General features: G+C 39.8%; 1 protein-coding gene across 2 annotated transcripts in view; it reads right to left on the bottom strand.

Annotated features, from left to right (window-relative positions):
- Positions 1-18544, bottom strand: part of MAP2K5 (mitogen-activated protein kinase kinase 5) — a 141044-nt gene that overhangs the window by 51048 nt on the left and 71452 nt on the right. Inside the window, exons 15-17 of one of the 2 annotated variants that reach the window (XM_050903007.1) lie at positions 18479-18529; positions 14773-14844; positions 1752-1781 (exon numbers count right to left, since the gene is read on the bottom strand). In XM_050903007.1, the coding sequence (XP_050758964.1) occupies positions 1752-1781; positions 14773-14844; positions 18479-18529 (153 nt within the window). The remainder of the gene's footprint in view (positions 1-1751; positions 1782-14772; positions 14845-18478; positions 18530-18544) is intronic. The other variant, XM_050903008.1, reaches the window with a different exon arrangement.

Raw genomic sequence — 18544 nt, 5'->3', positions numbered from 1 at the left:
CTACTAATTATCCACCTAATCAGAGTGGGTTTCTAAGGGTTCTTGTGACCAGCTATGTAAGTACATGTCTAAAATACATATTCTTCACAAAAAAATCCTTATGAAAAGCAGTTGCTTGAAAAGCTTAATAGCTACATTTTAAAGTTTCACCTCCTCAACTGTTTTAGATTAAAAAAATATACACAATTTCATGGACTACTGACTTGCCAAATATTCTTTTACAAACCCGATCCGCTTTTTTAATTAGAATAGCAAAAAGGATCTTAAACTAGCAATCGTGTTTTGCTCCCAATTCAGAAAACAAATTTTTGTCTAGAATCATACATAATGTATGCGCTCTAACTTCCTTCCCCAAGCTCCAACACTTCTGTGAACAGAGGGTTATCTTAAATTGTATCCCACGTCACTTTGATTTAGTGTTATAATACACCATCCACAATGAACATCAAGACACTCAACGAGCACAAGTGAGTACGCCAATGTATGGAGGACACTTCAACACAAGAGCTGCTTTTTCAATCCTCTCTTCAAAGGAGAGGGTGTATTTTAAAATATGGAAAAAACATGCAAAGTATGTTCTGCTAACCAGCTATAGCTGTCTCAGTCAGTAAACATTTTCCACAGGAGATGAGAAAGTGAAAAATCAGTATATTTCTACATATGCAAAACCTTTGCAAGTCCATAAAAGTGTCAGGAGAATTTGCTTAAAACAGCTTATAAAAATGGGAGAGAGAATGAGTCCCAGCCTATTATTCAATAACCATGTTTGTGAGGCATCTGCATAATCTAACCATGCATAAATTAGTATGTGTATTACAACAGTTATTTGCATAATAATAGCAAGTTAATAGATGCTTAAAGAGCACAGACCAACACCACCTTTAAATCAGACATGCCTCCAGGCACTCTGATCTGTATAGACCAAGATGCAGAAAACAGTGTTCATAAAACATATGAAAACATAAAAACCACATCCAAATAATTCATTTTAGTCCCTGGACACTTCACTTTTCCCCCTCTCCCAGGAAAGAATAATTTGAGGAACTACAGAATAGTTTGTTACTATGAATTCTAACATCCATCTTGCAATGAGAATTCAAAGTAATCATCAAACCTATTTCCGGATTGGTTGTTTTGTTCAGAGCTTCATGTTTTTTCAAGCATACAAAGTAAAATATTACGTGGTAATGCAGGGCTCAGCATTGGCCTAATCAGTGCCACTGAAGATGAAAACAGTTTTACCACCAACTTCAATGGAACTGAGTTAGGTCAGTGGAAAGTTAGAAAATGCCAGTATCTAAATAAAATACTAATATTAGGTCCTCTTAAAAGGGAGAATCCAGAGCTCCCATTCACATTATTTTTTTGATTTGAGAAAATTTTAGACCATTGTACCATTATTCAAAATTGGAATTAAAAATTAAAATATAAAATAGGAGTAGATACATCTTCCCGCTTCAAAAGCACTGTTGTACATACTGGATTATTTTTTAATCTCACAACAAAACAATCACTAGCATCATCATAACTTTCATTGTCTCCAGGGAAAGAAAATCTAGAGTTTGGAGAAGAGGAAAAGGAGGGGGGGCGGAATCAATAGAGACTTCTAAATGACTCCTTCAAGATACCACTTTTCAATTTAACAGGACAGATTTATTTGTATGTGGCTCAAATGTTCACAATTGCTCTCTGCACCTTCATACATAGGAATGAATGTCACAGTGGCAAACAGCAGTAATGAACAATCTTACCTGAGGATATGGAAACCTCCCAAGAGCAAGCTGGGAAAGGAAATAATATTTGTCTAGTTATATAGATTTGCATGGAGGGCACATTTTCTTAGAGAGAGAAAAGTATTCAACTCTTACTATTGTATAAATTGGAAAATGTCAGCAAAAGTAATTCTGAAAACACACAAAGAGCTGTATTTAGAATGGAGTCATTCACAACAATTACCCCTTTCTGCATATTCCTGTATTTCTCAAGCTCTTTTGTCTGTACCACTCAGTAACACTGTTTGATGCCCAAGTTCCTGAGGACTCTCTAAATTAAACCAGTTCAGCCTCAATAGCGAGGCCAACGACACTGACCTTTACTGATAATTATCTGCAATGAACAGGTATTGTAGAGCAAGCACTGAACTCCCAAAGTCCTTCCTTAACTGGCTCAGAGTAAAATCTGGGTTATATAGCTGAGGTTTGCTTCCTTATTGGTGTCAAACCCAGCTAGGAACCTGTGAGTGGGATCTGGAGAGAGATCATGGCACCCGCAAAAAGACACTTCGTCTTTTCTTCAGATCTACTTTCAGTTGCACACGATATCAGCTGGATTCGTTGCGCACACTGTTTCATAAGTCAATTGATGCATTACCAGAGTATCTGCTAGTATCAGTATTAGACCCAACAACAATACTACTGTTGCCATAATGCCATAGCTAATAAATATTCCATGACAAATTCTTCGTACAAGACTTCAGGTTTTCCCATTTGGTATCTGAACCTTGGAAACAATTTCAGCAAAATACAACTAGTTTAAGTTATTTTGTCTACTATTCAGTGACGGACAAGGGTTTTCACAGTTGACACAGACTCCTCCAAAAGAGCATTCAGAGCAGCTCTGTTCTGACCTGCTTTCTGGGTAAGCCCACCTCTCTCCACAGTTTACAGAGGAGCCACAGTCAGATGAGCTTCTCTACACTCCGGTTACCCTTCGTGAATCCTCCCCTTACCAACCTTCAGAAGGAGGTCTACCGAAAAGGTTACGGATGCACTACTGTCATTGATTTGTCTGCATGATAAACTAGGTATATTCACACTAGACTGAGTAACAGCATCAATGCTGAAGGTCTAAGCCATCGTGTCATGTACTGCAAAGGCTAAACCACACGCCAGTGCTGGGCGAAAGCTGTTTGACCGTACCTGTATTGCCACTGATATTTGAGCTCCTCAGTGCCGTGGTTACCTGACCTAGCCAGATTGCAGCTGAGGCAGCTGCGCCAACCTATGATGAAATTTCAGCCTGGCTGGCAGCACAAAACTATCCTAAGTATGAACAATAAGGCATAGACAGAGCTGTAGCAAGGTGGGGAACTGACAGGGCAAAGACCAGTAGACATACTCGAGCCTCACCAGTTCAGGAAAAAGGTCATGAGAAGGTAGCAAGAAGCAGCTGACGGCATGAGTGGGAACAACCAGAAAACAGCAGAGATGGTGCCCTTTCTGCAATTCCAGCTGCTATCCAAACCCAATATTGTACTAGCCATTTGGCCATGAGCCTTAGCAAATACAGTAAACTTCTTCCAGATCCTCAGACGAAAGACACTACAAAAGCAGAGAAGGTCTTGAAGCATTTGTGTAAGAGAGGCATGCAAGAGAAACCCAAACAGATGAAACAATTTTTTTTGGTGACTACTCTTAAAAGAAGCTTTCACAAGATTGAGATAGTATTTGTCCTGAAAACCTACAGACATATCAAGTGGGTTCTAAAGGGCCTACTCGGTTTGTACAATATCTCTGAACGCTTACTTACTGCACAGACATGTCACAGTTATAGGAACTGCATATCTAAAGCTCCATGCATCACTGAAAAACCACCCCAATCTTTCCTAAATATCTCATCAGTGGGAGTTTGCATAACGACTGAGGAGGAGCCATTATGGTCTGCTATATCAGTATGGTGTTGACCAAGGATTCCTACTAGCAATAACATATGCAGGTTTTTTGAGACGTTTCTATTGTGCCACTCATCTCTCTGAAAGTTGTGATCTGCTTGTAGACTTCCATTTGGGGATCGTTGTGTTTGCTTGGTTTGTAAGACCAACACCTACAGAACGTAGAAGAAATCAGGCTTACAAGAGACACGGGAATAGGGAACAACGTTAAGGTGACAACACAGGTAAGATCTCTTCAGGTTCTCCAAAGTGATAAAATTTAAGCTAGCTTCCTCCTCTGGGTTTCTTCTGTGCTTTGTCTTCCAGGTTTGCCTTTAAGACTCAACTCTTTGGGGTGAGTTCTGCCTTTCAGTTTTGTTTCTGGTGCAGCGCTGAGCGCAGTGCTTCTCTTTGCAGCAGATTCATCCTCCTAACAAACCAACCTGAGCTAAGCAGGCTTGATGGCCATCCTTTCTATCACTTGTGTCTGGTTCACAGCTTCTCCCAGCTCAGAGCATCACTCCAGTCACTCTCTGATGGCAGGCTTTGAAATACACTGCTAAATAGTTAAGCAAAGACCCTACGTTTTCTGTTATGCTCAGTCTTAAGGACCAGGAGCTACTAAAACATACTCTTTTTCATCTTCTCTTCTTTTGGGAGGACCATTCTTAACTTCCAAGAAGCTGCTCAAGATCCTAAGAAGCACTGCTGCTGTGATAGCCTAGAAATGCCTAGAAATAAACCTATAAACGACAAACACTTTTCCATGAACAGAAGCAGAAGAAACCCTGATTTTTCCAATGACTACTGACTTAAGAACAGTCATTACAATAGCTACAGACTTGTAGGAATGTAATAGTTATCCCACTGTAGAACAAGCAGATAATTATGGCTATATGCACAGGGCATCATTCTGCAGATCTTATTTAAGCAGAAAAATGATCACTGCCTCGATGACGACTTCAAACTAAGCCTTTCCATTCTCACCGACGATTCCTCTCCCTGACCACCACACACCTCAGCAGGGGCTCCAAAGGCAGCAGAATAATTGGGGAAAGAGCAATTTTCTGTCAGACGTAAGTACGGGGTGTACAAATGAGCTTCGAAGAACCCGAAATGCATCAGGAACAAGTTCTTTGGGGGTGGTTAAAAAAGAAACATGTTTCTCAGTGAAGCTGCTCCTTGACGGAGAACTGCAAAGCAATACAGCCACGGACAGATCATGTGCCAGTTCTGCATCCCCCTGCACCATCACTTGATTCATCTAGTCAGAGTTGTTTCCTCCCTGCAAGATTGTCAAGGTATTATAAATTAAGAAACTTACCAAAGAGTATGTAATCTTCCCTGAAATAGCCTGCAGATATGTCACTGTACTAAATGTGTTTCAGATTTAATGAAGCTTTAATGTCCTTTTTAATTTTGCCTGTTTCTATATCACCAGGGGTCGAGCAAGGCAATCAGCACTCAAGAGGGTGGTTTGGTTTAAAACTAGGAAAAACTCATTTGCTTATGAGTTGCACTGTATTTTCTTAATTAAATTTACTAAGTAAAATGGTTTAAGTTCAGCCAACCAATGACCTCTGTATGTAGATTTAGATTTATAAATAGCGTCACAGTTAAAGTAAAGAAAAAAACCCCAAAAAACAAACAGATTAGAGCTTCACTAAAGGGATTTTCATACTCTCTATCATCTGTCTCAAGGAAGTCATATAAACATGCAGCGCAAGCCCAATGCAGGACACAAAAAATGTAAACTATCAAACTAACACACTATCAAAAACTTATGTCCTCTGCATTTACACGAAGAAACTCAGGAATTTGCAATTTTGTTTTTAAGGCATTATAACAAAAATACAGTATTTTCATTCACACTGGTTAGGTTCGGGAACGGATCAGTATTGTATGTAGCTCTGGATATTAAGGAGAGGAGAAGGGAATGCTTAAACTTCAAGGAGCTGGCCCTATGGATACCTTCCCACCACACAAGAACTGTAAAAAACATCATTTTAAAAAGGCCCAGTGAATTGCAATGCCAGCATGGTATGGAAATATAAATGAGAATCAGACCATACCAGCAAGAAATATGTCAGAATAACACTTTCCTACACCATTTCACTTTAGAGCAACTACATGTCTGTGTAGGGTTTTTTTGGAGGGTGGTGGCGTGTGTGGGTTTTTTTTTAAGACTATTACTTTCTTAGACATAGAAGTAGCCCATCAGAGCACTTAAAAACGCTCATCTTCCGGTGTTCAGTGAGGTTGTGTCCTGAAAAATGATGTGCACGTCCACGTGCAAGTTCCTGATAAGAGCCTTCCCCCAGACTCGGACAGAGGTGCAGAGGGATGTATGGGGTGCACCATCAGATTTTAAATCAGTACTGGATAAACAGAGAAATAATCCCAAGATTATTAAACAACAGGCAGAGGTACAGTGTGCATGTATGCTGATTTTTATCAAACTATATCTAAAAACACATAAGGGAAAGCGAGAAGAACATGAGGCAGCCAGTTTCGGTAGAGGCAGGTGCTTAAACCCGCTGTACTGAGCAGCCTTAAGAAGGGCTGGAAAGCAACTCTAACCCGTTCTCAAATACACGCATTTAACGTGCAGATAAGTCAACACAAAATTAAAATGACTTGTTGAAATAATGTAATTAACAATTTTGGAACTGAAAATGGAAATCCAGAAATCCCCACTAACAAACCGCTTTCTCTACATCGCTCTTCACTTGCCTGCCTGTGTATTGTTAATGAGAATTACAACAGCAACTTGGTCCGTACCCTGTTCAGAAAGTGACTGAGGGAAGGAAGTTCAAAACATATTTTTAGGACACTCAGGCAATAAAGTCTCCCACTTAGATTATTGTCTATGTTGTGCAAGTTGTTTTTTAATTTACAGTTATACTGAAAAGCATGGGATGTTTTTATTCTTAATTTAGACACATTCCATGTTTCTCAGCATAACTGCAAATTGAAAATAAGCACTTACAATATCGCTAGTGATCTAGCTGAAGGAGGACTTTATAGTCTGAAATGTTCTAAAATTTGTTCTTAATTACCTTGTGCACATTTTACACAATTAAATTTCCATCTAAGGATTTTGCATTTAGATTGTGCACTGCAGTTAAACCCTCATTTTATGGAAAAGCAGCCGCCACTTCGGAACATTCAGACACAGGAAACTTTAAAAATCAGACTTAACTACTGGATAACATAAAATTCCCTAGGTGAAATTTCATTCCAAGACCAATTTATACATTCCTAGATAGATGGCTTAAAACCACCTGAAACTCTGCAGGGTATGGACCTTAATAAATATTAAATACCTCAAAAACTAGTCTAAGATTTTTCTTTCCTTCTAATACCAATTTCACTGTCCTCTTATTGCACAGTTTAAAAAAAAAAAAAAAAAAGAATCCAAAAGGATATAACAGCAATTTACCAGCGTTAAAGTGCTTCTGAGGTTAAACTGACAACAAAGAAGAACAGAAACACAAAGCATCTTGAAGTAGGGTTTCAATTAAATGTGCAGGATTTAGTAATGCAGGACGAAAAAAGAGTTACAAATTAATTTAATCTTCTGCCTATAGTTTGCAGCTGCACTCCAAAGTGTCTGGGGCTTAAGAACAAAGCCTTGCAAGGCCTCAGAGTGAGGAAAGCTTCAATTTTTAATGTATAACGCCATTAGCTGATAACTTGTGGAATCTGCGACCCCTGCGGAGGGGCATAAGCGCGGGTAACAGAGACTGATGAAGTGACATATTTGTTCATGTCTAGGACTATGAGGAAGAAGGTTATTACTAATACCGTCAGGCCCAACAGAAATATGCCCTAATAACCTTTGGGACATTCCTTGGCTTGAGCAGATGAGTTCGAGATCTCTCTACATAAAATATATTAAAAATCAAAGCCTAATTCACCTTAATTAAAGATAATTAGTTTCACTTTGACTTCTTTTAAATATGAACTATAGTAAATGCACTGCCAACTAAAGACTGCAGACAATCATGATTAAATTGCACATTTCTTCCTCGCCACAAATCCCTTATATTACCAGGCTTTTACCGCTACGTCTTCAAAGGTGTTGCTCAGAATAGCAGTGCCTTTTCTAAAGGGACAAAGGTGGGACATGGGCCTTTCAGGGCCAATCTATGGAAATTGTCAGGGGCAAAATTTACACAAATGGTCCATAAAGATTAATGAGACTCCCTGTTTGAGCAGAGAGGCTTCCGGCTTATTTGTTTGCTGGATTTAGATTCAATACCTAAAGGAGAAAAATGTTAAATTTGGTTGTGCTGGTGGAAACGCAGCCCAACTTCAGCTGTTCTCCACCTCCACTGGCACGGGAGAGTTCATCTGCCATCACAAACCAATTAAATAACAGGGAAAGGCAGACTCAACTGACAAACATTTCTCATTTTTGACTTTTTAAAAGTAGAAACAACACAGTGTAAGAATAGGGAACATTAATCTATATTACGTAATCCTATATATTACGAATACACCACAGCTGATGTTATCCCTTAATTGTCCACTCATCTATCTACTCAGGTAGAGAACTGTATTATTTATTTCGCTGCCGCACAGACTGCCCACAGTGGCCTAAGAGCAATTGCCGAGAAACATGATACATTGAGGTCTCAACCTGTGCAAACTGTACCTAAACTTACACTTTATTGCAGCTTAGTTCACAATCTTCACCTAATATAGGGTTACATCCCAGTGCAGCAAGCGGATAAATCATCCTGGAATATTACTCCGGCTAAGTTTAGCTGTGAGTGGAGCATATGTGCTTCCGAGTCACTGAAGCAAAGGCCCATAAAATACACTAATTACTGGAAGTTATGGTCACTGAGTGATTGATAGCGCTCTGCGAGGCAACTTCCCCGTTTTCAGCTATTCTGACGGGCCTCCCCCACCACACAGCAATTATTAATTCATGACCCAACCCTCAGGCACTGGTACCTTTACTTCTAATTCCGCTACCACAAAGATCGGGATGTAGCTGGACATTGTCTGTCTTCATCCTGGTGGCCGCTGAAGATGGCAGACGAGGAAACGGAGCTAACGGCCACTGCTTCGAGAAATCGCTCGAAATAGCTCAAGGAGAGGGGAGAGAAACTAAATCTAGGCCAGCTTTTTCCTAAGAACAAGTTTCTGAAACGCATCATTCTGTACAGAATGATTAAAACTACATAAATACTCTACGGTAAGAACAGTTCAAGTCATTGAGCAAAATTCTGCGTGTCTTACAGCCACACTCAATGGCTGAGCAAATGAGGCTCATTGCAAAAAAGCACTTTTTATTTTCTTGTTTTCCTTAATCCTAAATGAAAGATGCCTGTTACTAAATCATCACACCTACGCAATCATCAGCGGTCCAAGCTGCGAGACCCAAGGGCTCAAGGCATGAGTTTGCTCCCAGCCGTACTTCATGAAACCAGAAAAAGGCCAGAAATGAAACATTTTCTCCATCAAGTTGGTTCCTTTTCAGGAAGGGTCTGGCCAAGGGCTGGGGCCACAGAAACCAGCACCGCCCGAGGCCCTGCTATCGGCACAGAGAAGATGTCAGCCCACAGCGATGGTAATCCAGCATTTTCAGAAACATTTTAAGTTTTCTCTAATACTCTCACCACTGAAATACTAATATTATTTAGAGTGATTTGCAGTGACAAAAGTAAACACCCATCGCATCCAAGCATTGCTGGCTATTGGATGGCTAGGCACAGAAGTGAGAGTTGTTCTTTTATTAGTTTAGAAAAGGTTGGAATTCAGTAAGAAAAAAAATTTGAGTCATTTAAGACACATCATACTGTATCTACTGAAATGTGCCCAGGTCCATCTAATGCATTCAATTAATTTGACAACTTCTTGAATCCTCAGTGTAGGAATAGGGAAATCATGCTCTTCACATGTTTGCTTAATGATGACCTCATGCCTTCTGCTACAAGCCATTCTCAGTGGCTCTACCAGCACCAGTGGCATCACCATGGCAAGGCCTTTCCCAATCTCTCCAGTTTAAACAAGCAGAATAAAACTCTGCTCATTCCAAGCACACAAAAAGCAAGGACAAATCCAGTAAGAACTGTCACTTGATCGGAGCCACCTCACTTCAGCCAAGTATTTTGTTACAATATCAAGACTCCTGCTCTGCATGGAGATTAAACGCAAATTCTCATTTTCCTTTTAAGCTTGACCCTTGCCATCTTCTAATGGGCTATTTTAATTAATATTCCTTCTGCCTCTACTCAGCGTAGCTTGTGACACCATAGGTCACTGCATGGTCCGTGTCTGCTTCCAGCAGTCACACAGGCATTCGCAGTTGCCCCATCGTGATTGTACCCCTTTCCACCAAACCTCCACCGAGTCTCCAGCGCCACTACAGAAACTATGCTGTACTGCCAAGCTTTGGGTCTCAGATTTCCCCCCCCCACCTGTCTACCTGCTATTGGTTAGGTAAGGGTGTAAAATTGATGAAAGACCAACCATAATGCCCACACATAAGCGAAATCCTGCAGAAGATGAAATTGTGGTCTGCAGAACTTCCTGCAGATCAGCTCACAATCTTGATCTTGAACCATTATCACTTCAAAGCTGATGATATGTGACTGATCACATATTTTAGACTCCTTAGAAAGAGTTCTTCTGAAACCTCCTCTCCTTGACCAGATTACACATACGTGAGTCTTTTCATCAGTTTTATGCAGTTAAACATCTTAAAGATTGAAGTGCTTTAAGAGAATCATCTTAAAGCAGAGCTTCTTCTCTTGTAGCACCCTCTTCAAACATGTTCCTCCTCTTTGCCTTCGGGGTTTGAGTGAGCTCTTCCCACATCTCCGTCTGTGCTCCCAGCCCAAGTGTGCTGAAGAGCCTAAGACTCCATAACGCTGACGTTGCATGCAATCAGTGTTAAACCCACTCAGAAGATATGGATGTGTGCCTGAAATACATGATGCAAGGCATGTTTGCTGCATATATATTGGTGTTCCTGTATATGGGAATGCACTGAAATGTTGAAAATCTGTCATACGACTGCTTGAAATATTGCTTAAAACAGCATCTTAACACAAGCGTCACAAACAACCAGCAACCCTTGAAAGCTCTTGCAAATACACAGATAACAGAGAACTCTGGTGACCGAAGACTTAGAATTCTCATTCTGGGAGTTTTAAGAACTTCTTTCTAACATTAGAACTAATAGACAAACTCCTTTTCCCTGAAGGAGAGAACATTGATAATCTTTGCAAGAAAAGTTAATTTTAAAAGCAGACCTGAAACACAGGAAAGTAGCTGTTTTTCTCAGCGGAGGACAGTGGAAAGCAGAGATCAGGATGTGATACAAAAGGAGGTGCAAAAAGGTATGATTAGCCAAGCACATGAGCTCATATTCTACTTCCAAAACTTACTCGGTTTGTGGCATAAGCAAATCACTTTCATTTCCTGCATTTCAATATAACGTAGTACCAATTCTATCTGTAGATAAAATGAGCCCTGGATCTTCTGGCAAAGACCTGCAAGCCTATACTTTGCCTCAACGAACAACTCGGATCACAACCCTCTTCCATTCCCTTCCCAAAACTCCCTTCTCCTCACCTACCATCTCCTCATGATATGTAGGAGACTCTGGTCCTCAGTCTCGAGAGAGCGCCAGCGCTCCGCAGCGGGCAGCTTTGAGGTGGTAAAATCCAGGAGAAAACCAAGAAGCAACCCTCTGCGGAAGCAGGAGGGCCTGAGAACACACCAGCCTTACAGGGTCCCACCAAAGCTCTTCTCACCCAGCTTCTTGTCTCTTACAGCAGTCTCCTACCCCAGGAGAAGCGGCTCAGCTGAAGGCATACCTACTCCTCAAACATCCCCACAAAAAGGCATCCCCGGACAACAACGCCGCCTATCAAAACCCAACAAGATGTATTTTAATCCTCTTTTGGATGCTTTAAAGTTCACTTTCGGATAGCAGCCGTGCAAGGTAGGATTAGAGTCATATTGGAGAGTAACAAGAAATATTAGGCAATTTAATTTATCCTCCTGTGCAGGGCACGGCTCTTGGAGGGAGACTGAATCAGTTACAGAGCGCACACAGCACTCAGCCTCAGCCCAGTCAGCCTGCAGTGTATTTTATGACTGAGTTATAAACCCCTGAAAAACAGCTTTTATAAATGAAAATGCTGACACAGTCTTCAGTGTAGTGACAGCAGTGTCATTGGTTTAAATTGAGCTTGCTTTGTCAACCCAAGAGCACTTAAATAAAACATCTAAAAACCTCATGAAAACACACAAACTATTTGTGATGAAACACTTTCAAACAGTTTTAAAGATTATGTATTAAATTTAACTCACTTCAAAAAATCCTGAAGAAAGAAATGCAAACTCAAAAAAAATGAAGGAATAATAATAAAAAAGCTAGCAGCATCTCTTCTTTTTTATTTTTGTTTTAATTTTTTATTTATTTTTTATTTTTGGCAAAGGGAAGACTGAGCACCCTCAGACACCTCTTACTTCAAAAGGAACAAGAATGCATACCATCTCTCAAAACTTAGGTGGTACCCACATCTAATACTTTTCACACTCTGCTAGCAAGTTTTCTGGGGCAGTTTTCTTAACCTTCAAAAGTAACACTTCAGTTTCTCATTACACACAGCTTTGCAGCAAAGAAATTCAAAACATTTTAAAGGCTCAGAAGAATCTTAAAGAAAATGAGAAGATTTACTTAGCTGCTCTTTTATATTATCATACGGCAGAATAGCCCTTGCTAACACGCCATTTCCTTTAAATTAACACGCTATATATAATTGTGCTAGCACAAAGTTGTAGAGATTGGAGTATTATACTGCTAAGTGGAGATGATTTTAAAATTCTACAGCAAATGCTAACTTCCCTTTTTAACAGTTCCATCCACAAGAGCCTGGGTGTCTCCACTCCCAATCCCCATGTCAATACAGTGTTACTTTAATGACAGTGACCTTGTGTGGCTCTTTGAGCATCTTCTTCACCTTTTTTGAGACATTCTTCTAAGCCACTGTCCTTGCTTTCATCATTTAACACATCACTCAAACCACTTCAATAAAGCAGCGATCATGTTGAAGAGAGGTCTCGGAGGACCAGATGACATACCAATTAACAAAGCGCACAGAACCAAACTGCTTTTTGTACATCTGGTTCAGAAGACGTTCGTGGGAAGTGAGAGAGGAAAAAAAAGTTGAGAAGGTTTAAAAGGGGAGAGTAAATGCAAATTAAAGGAGTTTTCCTAATGTTGGCTAATATAATGCAAAAGTCATCCTTCAAATCAAATTCATGACCAGACAGGTTACCTACTAGTAATCCTAAACTAAACTCCAAATATCTTGGTCTACATGGTAAACCATCAGATTACTGCTGCCCATCAAAATACATTTTTTATTCAGCAAAGGAACTAGTAAATGCTTGCTCTATTGGACTCCTGCATTTATATCACTCTATTCCACTGTGAATCAGGAAGAACACCACAGTCAAGCCTTAATGTAATACAATCTCATTTTAGCCCTTTGTTGGCTAGATTCATTTACAGAGTGCGTGAGTACGTTCTGTCTCTCTCCCAAAATTGTGAGGGCTCTCCAGCACCACAAACCATTAAAATCTGCAGTAAAACAAATTAAGAGAACCGCATCCCCTGTGACACGTTAGAGTATGTCATTATTGTAATTCAGAGTTAGCTTCAGTCAGACTCTGGAAAAGATTTACAAGATCTGAATGCAACGATTCAGCATTCAGTATTTTCATTTTGGTTAAAACTGATTTGGCAAGGAATTTACTGTTTGAAAATGTAACAATAGTCTCGGTTAACTTTCAGCCTACAAAATGTGAAATTTGCCTAGATGCAGAGGGCCAGCACCAAGAGTACTTAACTTCTATCTAATCTTCTGCTAAAAACATCACTTGCACTTCACCAAAAGCTGTATTCAGCTTCATCTTAATGATACTACATTACACCAGAAGAGAAGGGAAGGGCACCTATATTTTTCGGTTAATCGTATCATGCCTTTGTCAGGCTGTGCAGGAAAGACGATGCAAGTCATCGATGGTTTGAATGAACTGTTCTTGTAGGAAGAAACAAGTGCTTCAAGCAGGGGGAAGTTCTTTCATGGGACTGCCCCTAAGTCGAAAAACTCTCCTGAGAGCGTATTGCTCGAGGTGTCACGGCTGCAAGGGTTTTGAGCTGTTGTTTGTGGCCAGCCAAGGCCAGCGTGAAAAAGGCTACGTGAACATACCCTTCTGTCACCGCCAGACCAGAGCTACCTGTCCCTTCTGCCAGAACAGACCAAGCCAGATCTGATTTTACTGGACAAGATGCGATCATAACACAGGCATTTCTACTCAGCTTACACACTCTGGGTTATCTTTCCTACAAACAATCATCTGTTTTTATAAAATCATTGAAATTTATGTTTCTTAAAACATCTGATGAGCCCTAGGCTGAAAAAACCCAACCTTTTTCCTGAATCAGAACTGACCTTGTTCTGACTAAACCTGCAGAAAGCATGGGTTCTCCTGGATGACTGCATTTACGACCACATTCTCTCTGAACTGCTTCATTTTTATAAGACTTTCTCCTGCTTGAAACTACGTTTGCGAGAAGTCTTTCTAAAAGCTCTTGTGAACACTCAAATTCAAACACTTTATTTAATCACACAGGGAGAGACTCACACCATCGTGCAAATATTTCCGCGAAGGTTTTGCAAGGCCATTAACCAGCTCAAACCTCGAATCTGCATAACGCTATTTTAACCCTAATAATAGCCCGCTCTGTCCCGGCCTGTGAAGATGCAATACAGAAATACTGTCATCTTCAATCCCAGAGGTGTTGAAAGGATACAGAGGCGTCCACGTACCAGGCCTTACTTCTTACTCTCATATGGAGCTTTATTAGAGGGTTTAAGACTGTCACATGGTTTGTACAGAGGCTCTTTGCATCTAACCAAATTGAATGCAGTAAGAACAAACCCATTCTAAATACAGCCAAGAAATTTAGCAATAGTTAAAAGCATGCACATATAAAAGAGTATACAAAGACTACATTAAAATATTTTGATGTTAGATTTCATTTGATTCTTGCAACGTGCACATGAAAATGATAGATATTTGCATACCTCCATGAAGGAAATCCCTAGACTCCAAACGTCCGAATGAATTCCATACTGTTCTCCTGAAATCCGCTCAGGCTGCAAAGAGACGGAAAGACACATCTTCTTGAGCCTAGCCAACAAACGTACGTACTTATTCCACAAAAGCTAGCCCAGGGCAAACAAATCAACTGAGAAAATGCAAAGAAGCTTAAAGCTCACCAGCTAACCTGGCAGAGAGCAAATCCGCTCTTCAAACACGACTTATTTATTTTTGCCTCTTCTGCAAGAGGAAAGGACTCGGTTATGCTCAGACTTGTGGCCATGCATTGCTACGCACCTTGCAAAGTTGGCCTTGGCATTTGTGTTCGGGCTGTTTTTATCCAACAAAAAAAGCCAGCGGCTTGCACGTGCGCAGCAAAGCGCAAGGTCAAGTTGTGAGAGTCCAATGGTATACACACCTACGGCTAAGCCCAGGCACGGCAGCAAGGTACGCTAGGAAAACAGACTCCTAATGTTGAGTCAAGGGGTTGAGGAGTAACTGTGGTTTAAAAAGCAAAGGTATTGAAGCCAAAAGAATCAATGAAGTCACATGCCAGCAATTTTATTTTATATACTTTTTAATTTCATTTTTGACCTATAGAAAAAAAAGACTTCACTCAAAACTATTAATAGCAAGTTTAATGCCTCATGAAATAGAATGCTGTAAAATATAACTGCTAGTTTTTACTTGAAAGCTACAATTTAAGCATTTCCAAGGTCAAGTACAGCATGAAATGTAACAATAAAAGGCTCCATGAGACTTCTCTCCCCACTGTGCTGTTAATGCACCTGTCTAGCCCAACCACCTACAAAGCACTGGCTGTATTTTTAGTCTTTAATAATCCAGAGACCTTTTTTAGAAAACAAACTCCCAAATTAGTGCCAGTCCAATGTGTTTTCGGATGTTTACTCTGCACTGCTACTCCCGGGTCAAGAGCTTTTATCGCAGCATGAATGTTAAGTAAAAAACACAGTGCTGCCCACATTACCTTTAAGGATAGCCTTCCACAACTGCCATAACCTAAAAAAACACCCCAGAGTGTAACTGGAACAAAACCTCTTTGACTGAGCCTCATTTATTTTGAGCTGAACAGTGATCCCAAAACCCTTTTTTTTTTTTTTAAAGTTCATTAAGGCCAGCCTTCATTAAGTATAGTTAGCCTAGGTCAGCGTATCTTAGAAACGTTTGCAACAGCATCATATAGGGATACGATTTTTAAGCATCCTTTTATACTGACAAAGATCCTCATGAAGATGCAGATACGCAGCCAAAAATGTACACCGACAGATACATCTGCCTTTGTAACGTAACACGGTACCGGCTATCCTGGCCAAGCATGTTTTGCTGCCGGCAGACACCGCACCTGTGGCAACACGGTAACGGCCACAGATCTTTTCGGTGCAGATGAGACCCCGGCCTTTCCTGAGCCGCCAAATCAGATGCACGATTCACACTGAGCAATATTAAATTGTTTATTCTTCTGTTATAACAGCTCAAGTTTTAAACGGCAACTTATATTTAGAAATCACGTATTCACAGAAGACAGCGGCAAGTAAATCATTTGCACGTTTAAACAAAAAGTCTAGGCGCACGAATTTAAGAGTCTGGAAAAGAAGAGGAAAATAAGAATAACACATGCATAAAGTGTGCAACACAGCGATCATCCTCAGGATATGCAGCTCAAAAATATTTTCTCTTAAAAATTTCTACAACTGGCTACTTTTTTCATCCAAAATTTTCTTCTGTATAAAGTGGTGATAAAATGATTTTACAGCACATGTATTTTTGTTGGAAATTTCAATTTCTCAATCCAAAAGCTTTTTTGCTTGTTTATTTTAAATAGAAACCTCAATTTTTTTAATGGTTTCAAACTCACTCACAGTCTGCCAAGTAGGCAAACCAAAGCTTATGACCTTCATTATTTTTTGATGACTAGACTATAAATTTGATGGCGACAAATGACTCATTCAGCAAGCAAAACAATTTTAACACAAGAAATCAGATCAAGTACGTTTCAGCTTAAACTTCTCTTTTTCAATTAATAGATGAATGTATCACATTCATCCATAAACAATAAGAAAAAAAGGTAATTTATTTAATGTACACCTGGGAAAGAGAACAGTAATCTTGATTTGTACACTAAAAGCATAATACAATTTAATTCTCAGACCTGCTTAAGACCACTCTAAGTTGGAAAAGTTGATTAATTTGAAGCTGTTTATTTGTCTGAATTGCTATATTCCAGTTCTTTTAGAAAATGGAGGCATAGAAATCAGCAGGCTTACTAGGAAAAGTGGTAATACATAAGACCAGATTTTTTTCCTTTTCTTTTAAAAACATTTTTCTGCACGTAATATTCTGATGACACAGGATAGCCCAAGTCTTTCTAGGATGGTGACATGAGCGTTTCAGAAGCCACATAATGAGGACACCTTGCCTAGAAAAGCACTTAGCAAATAAATGGACACCCTGGTCTGCTTTCTTCTTACAAGAAAGTAAGAAAAAATACCTGAAAGCGATTAAAGGTCATGGATTTCTCTCTCCTCTTTTCTGAGGTTTGAAAAATAAAAGTATCAACCACTTTGTATTGTTTACACTTTTTTTTTTTAAACAAGCTGAACACTTATTTTTTCCTCATTAATATTACGACATAAGTAGTTCGCTAAAAGAATTTTAATGGCCAAAAATAAAAGACAACAGTTAATATACTGCTCTAAACTGAACCATTTAAGTTTTCACATCTGTTAAATGGAGAACTAAAATTATTCCAATTGATCCAATGGAAAATACACGCTAACTTTTGTAGTTTACTTTCAGACTGGCTCTCGTCACCGCATTAATCTCAATGACACGAACACCACACACCAGTTGTCAGGTCAGCTAGAACTGCTAAACCCAAACCTCACAGCCTGGCTAACAGCAGCAGCATTCCCCCAAATGACACATCTTCAGCCATGTGTTAGTTTGATCTAAAAATGATGGGAATTTGTACTTTAACGTACAGAAATAGGACAAAAGTAGTCTCATCATAACAAGCATTCTGACCAAAATTTATATAAAGAAGTGAAACATATTGGCGACTTGAGATGTACGGTATGAAGACTACACAACATGCAATTTAATGCCCTAAAATTCCTAGTCCAAATATTTTAGCTTCAAATTTCCATGGCAGCTTCACATGGGAAACACCCATACAGGTGTTCAAGTATCAAGAAGTCCATGAGACGTCTGCACAGGTTTAAATGCTTTGCTAAACCGAAGGCTCGGAGCAGCGGTACCCAAACTGTGGACAGCATGGGGCTGTCAGTGGTCTGCAAAAAGCCGCAGGCTATCAGTGGAAAACTGCTTTTTTAACGTTGAACTGGCTCTCTTCTTTGTTCCCAGTTGTTACAATGCAGTAAAGGCAACTAAAAACACATGAAAGAAACGCTCTTCCAATATTACTCTTCCCTATCAGCAAGAAGTGCAGTTGACACAGAGCTGGTAGGTGAGCACAGATAGGAAGGGAGTGGGTCTGCGAGGCAGTAAAAGGGAGTTCTTTCGTGGCACACGCAATTAAGGCATAGCTTATGCTGGGGATAGGGAGAGATGAAGTTTGAGAATTGATTTAGAATATATCCTGCATTACACAGAACAAGACTGTGAACAAATACTTCTATTTAAATGTTATTCCTGCATAAATCCACTTACCGCCATATAAGCATTTGTTCCAACATACGTCTTGGCTATAGAATTCACCAGCTATCAGACAAAACA

Source organism: Gymnogyps californianus, chromosome 11, assembly GCF_018139145.2.
Source record: "Gymnogyps californianus isolate 813 chromosome 11, ASM1813914v2, whole genome shotgun sequence".
Lineage (NCBI taxonomy): Eukaryota > Metazoa > Chordata > Aves > Accipitriformes > Cathartidae > Gymnogyps > Gymnogyps californianus.
Note: the sequence above shows the minus strand (reverse complement) of the source record. Positions and strands in the feature narration are given on the sequence as shown.